The 5,203-nt window shown below is 36.4% G+C and overlaps 1 protein-coding gene across 1 annotated transcript in view; it reads right to left on the reverse strand.

The window, feature by feature from the left end:
* The window catches only part of LOC111083547 (U8-agatoxin-Ao1a-like), a 7,858-nt gene extending 5,549 nt beyond the window's left edge, over window positions 1-2,309 (reverse strand). The window contains exons 1-2 of the mRNA XM_022380132.1: window positions 2,215-2,309; window positions 565-679 (exon numbers count right to left, since the gene is read on the reverse strand). Of these exons, the coding sequence (XP_022235840.1) occupies window positions 565-679; window positions 2,215-2,223 (124 nt within the window). The 5' untranslated portion in view covers window positions 2,224-2,309. The remainder of the gene's footprint in view (window positions 1-564; window positions 680-2,214) is intronic.
* Between the last annotated feature and the right edge of the window lie 2,894 nt (window positions 2,310-5,203).

A 5,203-nucleotide genomic window follows, 5' to 3' on the forward strand; every position in this document is an offset into this window, starting at 1 on the left:
TGTAAGCACTTTGAGGTCTGCCTGCCTGGTTAACTGACCCTTTTTTGTAAGCACTTTGAGGTCTGCCTGCCTGGTTAACTGACCCTTTTTTGTAAGCACTTTGAGCTCTGCTTGCCTGGTTAACTGACCCTTTTTTGTAAGTACTTTGAGGTCTGCCTGTCTGGTTAACTGACCCTTTTTGTAAGCACTTTGAGGTCTGCCTGTCTGGTTACCTGACCCTTTTTTTGTAAGCACTAACGATTAATTATTACATATATTTTCACTTGACGAGTTTTAAATTTGTGTTAAAAAATACGAAATTGGGTAAAATAGAAAATTGGAAATATAAAAAAACAACAGAAGTATGATCTCAAAATATCAGCTTCACGCACAAAGTGGGTCAAAGTATCGAACGGCTGTTAATATTTAACGATAAGTTAGTTAGAGAACTACCATTGAACTGCCACTTAGTGTTTTATTTTAGATCAGTTTTGGATTACCGTGTATTAAAGTAAATAGAAAACATCGGATTCTTGAGAAGAAACCGCTAATGTTTAGGATTAACTCTTTTTTTTTTTTGCTTACCGGAAATGGAATAAGCCGTCACCATGACAACCATAACTACTATAAGAAGCACTGTAACAGTAACGGGCCTGATAAACATCGTTATGATACCAATACAGCAGAAAGAACTCGGAACCTGTAAAAACAAACAGAAGTTAACAAGGGAATAAACACTGGGAATATGAGGAGCAGATAAAACTCGGTACTAATAAAAACGAACATAAGTTAACAAGGGAAGAAACACTGGGAATATGAGGAGCAGATAAAACTCGGTACTAATAAAAACAAACAGTAGTTAACAATGGAGGAAACACCGGGAATATGAGGAGCAGATAAAACTCGGTACCTATAAAAACAAACAAAAGTTAACAAGGGAGGAAACACCGGGAATATGAGGAGCAGATAAAACTCGATACCTATAAAAACAAACACTAGTTAACAAGGGAGGAAACACCGGGAATATGAGGAGCAGATAAAACTCGGTACCCATTAAAACAAACAGAAGTTAACAAAGGAGGAAACACCGGGAATATGAGGAGCAGATAAAACTCGGTATCTCTAAGTTAACAAAGGAATAAATCTAGGTTTAATTATAATTCACATAATGTTATTTGTATGTTATTTATTATATTGTATTTGTTGTAAGCAAATATATGTTGGAGAAACAGAAACATATTACATAAATTTCGTGTCAAGAATGCAAATAATAGCCTACCACCTGTTAACAAACATATCAATAAGAGTATCATGGAAAACTATCATACTTTAGAAGAACCTGTTTTCCAAATATTTCTATATTGGTATTCTTGTGAAAATAATAAGAGATTATTTTATTAATAAATTTAAAACCACATTAAATGTTACATAGTTTAACACACAGAGGGCGTTTAAATACACAACAAAATAACGCGGAATGTTTTACATTGTTAAGTAGGCCTTCCTGGAGAGAGTAATATTTCAGAAACTGAAGAATATCCTGGAAGATACGAAACCTGGATTTCTGCTTTAATGTATGTGTGTTTTTATTTATTTCTTTTGATTAGCAGTATTAAATAGTTATATAAATATTTTTATATTATTTTATTTCTGTTAATCACTTTAATGAGTAAAATATATGTAGTTTCAACTAAGAGTTTATTGTGAAATTTTTAAATTTCAACCTGAACTCCACCTTATGCGCAGATGGTCAGGTCAAAATGCCTTAGAGATCAGGAGTAACCATTCCTAAGTTTGAACAACTGACCAGAGGGCAGTGAGCCGGTAACATCCGCCGCCATAACGGCTTTGTCCTCTGTTTTTTGTCAATTAATGGGATTGAGTGTCACTTTTATAAAGCGTTCTTACCTGAAAATGAGGAGCGTGTCCAGCAGTATCGAACCTAGAATTAATAACCTCTAGACATATTGGCCAGATTTGCTTAGAATCGGATTAATAAACAATAATGTAGGGGAAAAAAAAATCCACAAAGTGAAATAAAATTGTACAGAATGGCTTTAAAATTTTAAACATTTTAAGAATCACTTACCAAACTAACTTCGAAAATAATTCGTAACTTTTTAACTCCATCTATAATTTGAATTTGTTTTAAAATCTTTATAACTTGAACGTTAAATTCGTCTCTGTATAAAACATCACCGACTAAAGTCGTGCTGAAAAATTAATTGTACTTACACGAATCATGTTCAAGAAACACAAACTCTAGAAAAAATGGCAAAAATCCAGGCTTCGATTCCCCGTGTCAGACAGAGAGTAGATAGCCTACCGTGTAGTTTTGCCCTAAAACAAACAAAGAATTTGTTTGTTTTTTGAATTTCGTGTAAAACTACTCGAGGGCTATCTGCGCTAGTCGTCATTAGTTTGGAAGTGATAGCCTAGAGTAAAAGAGTAGCCCAAGAGTTGGCGGTGGGTATTGTTGACAAGCCGCCTTCCTTCTAGTCTCTATCACTTCAAAATCAGGACTGGCTAGCGCAAATAGACCTCGAGTAGCTTTTATCGAAATACAAGAGACATACAAATCACAAGAAACGTCCATAAGTATTTCCGTATGACATAGGTGTGCGGGTTTAGGAGAAAAAAAAGAAAGAAATTACTCAGATATCCACCTATAAAGACGTCCCAGAAAATCACTTCTGATCCACTCTTAAAGTATTGACACGGATATATATATACAATAGTACTCACACGCTCCTCGTGCTCATAAGTTCAGCACTTGTGTAAAGATTTGGAACTCGCACGCGGGTAGTAATAACAACTGGATCACTTTGTCGGATTTATGTTGTTTAATCAGATTTTTGACGGTGGTAGCTGAAAAGTTTTATAAATATCTTTATAAATTCACTGTTGGGGACAAGTGGTTATTTTTGGGACTCTAGACACGGGCGTCCGCAGAAGGGCAAGAGGAGCAACCCCCTACTTTGCTCCCCTGGAAAAATTTTTTGCGGACGCCCTTGCCCCTGGAATGCAGGAATATTATAAACACCACCTGTCAGTTTGTGAAATAACTCGTCAGGTAAGAGGGAATATACACCTGAATTTTAACGTTATATACCTTTCGTGATATTAACTAGAACTTGAGGGACACTTAATGGCGGCTGGAGGAGGGGGGGGGCATTATATCTTCATGTTTGAACTGGTTCACTACTTTCTACTGTAACAAGAGTGTCTTTACAACAAAAACAACAACAGCAGCAACAACGTAAAACCGAAATAAAGGCAAAGCTCGTTTGAAGAAAGGTGAAACGGCCAGCAACTGGTTATTCAGCGCTTCGCTTGTTAAGAAACTCTTGGAAGATTAGTCTACAAACGCAGCACAGATGAAAAGAACGACGTTTCGAAAGGATTCGGTCTATTTTTTTTTTCAAGACTTTCTCAACAAATGTCACTCTAAACGAGGCAGTTGCTACCGTGTTGGTTTATCATGAAGGCTCTGTGACGAATGGAAAACTAATCTTTAACGTGTTACAAACTAATAAAACTAACTATGTTACTAATATAACTACTATGTTACAAACTAATAGAACTAACTATGTTACAAACTAATAGAACTAACTATGTTACAAACTAATAGAACTAACGGTGTTACAAACTAATAGAACTAACGGTGTTACTAATTGATAGAACTTGTTTTAAACGGTGTTACTAATTGATAGAACTTGTTTTAAACGGTGTTACTAATTGATAGAACTTGTTTTAAACGGTGTTACTAATTGATAGAACTTGTTTTAAACGGTGTTACTAATTGATAGAACTTGTTTTAAACGGTGTTACTAATTGATAGAACTAATTTTAAACGGTGTTACTAATTGATAGAACTAGTTTTAAACGGTGTTACTAATACAGAACACTTGAATATATTTCAGTCTTGAAGAAAGGGAGAAACACAAACTGCTGAAAATTGTTGGTTTATCGAAGATGGTAAGTTTCAAGACAAATTACGTATGACTTATGAAAGTTTGTTTGTAAATTTAGCACAAAGCTACAAAGCAATGGGCTATCTGTGCTCTGCCCACCACGGGTATCGAAACCCGGATTCTAGCGTCGTAACTCCGCAGACATACCGCTGTGCCACTGGGGGGCTACTGATGAAAGTTTGTTTCTTTGTAAATTAAGCACAAAGCTACAAAGCAATGGGCTATCTGTGCTCTGCCCACCACGGGTATCGAAACCCGGATTCTAGCGTCGTGACTCCGCAGACATACCGCTGTGCCACTGGGGGGCTACTGATGAAAGTTTGTTTCTTTGTAAATTAAGCACAAAGCTACAAAGCAATGGGCTATCTGTGCTCTACCCACCACGGGTATCGAAACCCGGATTCTAGCGTCGTAAGTCCGCAGACATACCGCTGTGCTACTGGGGGGCTACTGATGAAAGACTAGGCTATTGGACTTTCACCAAACCAGACAATACAGAAGAATGAAACACAGCTACAAGAGCTCTCAAAAGTAAGGCTGTAAAATAAATATGAAGTCTACTATAAAACCACCTAGACTAGTGCCGGGTAGAGTAATTAACTTAGTCGAAACTTAAAAGCTTGCTCAGTATTTCCCATTAAGTTATTTTGTGCTTTAGTGAGAGAGCCACGAAAACAAAAACTCTCAAGTGTTTCATCCTCTTGTCAAAAGCTATTAGAACACAATCCCCAGGTTTCCCTCTCTCTGTGTGGACGAGTCAGTTTACATTACTATCGTCAGTGAGCTAAATCGACATAACGGAGGGAGTACGTTAACTAACCGAAACAGCAGAGAGCAAGTATCGTTTCATGATGATCGTGTTGATTTGATGGAAACATGCACACGAAGAAGATGTGGATGTTTATGTTACATGTTGTGAACAAAAGTTGGGTTTTATTTTAGCTCTTCCAAAAGAAAAGGACAACATAACAAGAAATTTTATCAGCCAACCTTATTTTCATTGTTTTGTAAGCCAACCATATTTTCATTGTATTGTCAGCCAATCATATTTTCAGTGTTTTGTCAGCCAACCTTATTTTCATTGTTTTGTAAGCCAACCATATTTTCATTGTATTGTCAGCCAATCATATTTTCAGTGTTTTGTCAGCCAACCTTATTTTCATTGTTTTGTCAGCCAACCATATTTTCAGTGTTTTGTCAGCCAACCTTATTTTCATTGTTTTGTCAGCCAACCATATTTTCAGTGTTTT

The sequence above is a fragment of the Limulus polyphemus genome, unplaced genomic scaffold (assembly GCF_000517525.1).
Source record: "Limulus polyphemus unplaced genomic scaffold, Limulus_polyphemus-2.1.2 Scaffold10040, whole genome shotgun sequence".
Taxonomy (NCBI): Eukaryota; Metazoa; Arthropoda; class Merostomata; order Xiphosura; family Limulidae; genus Limulus; species Limulus polyphemus.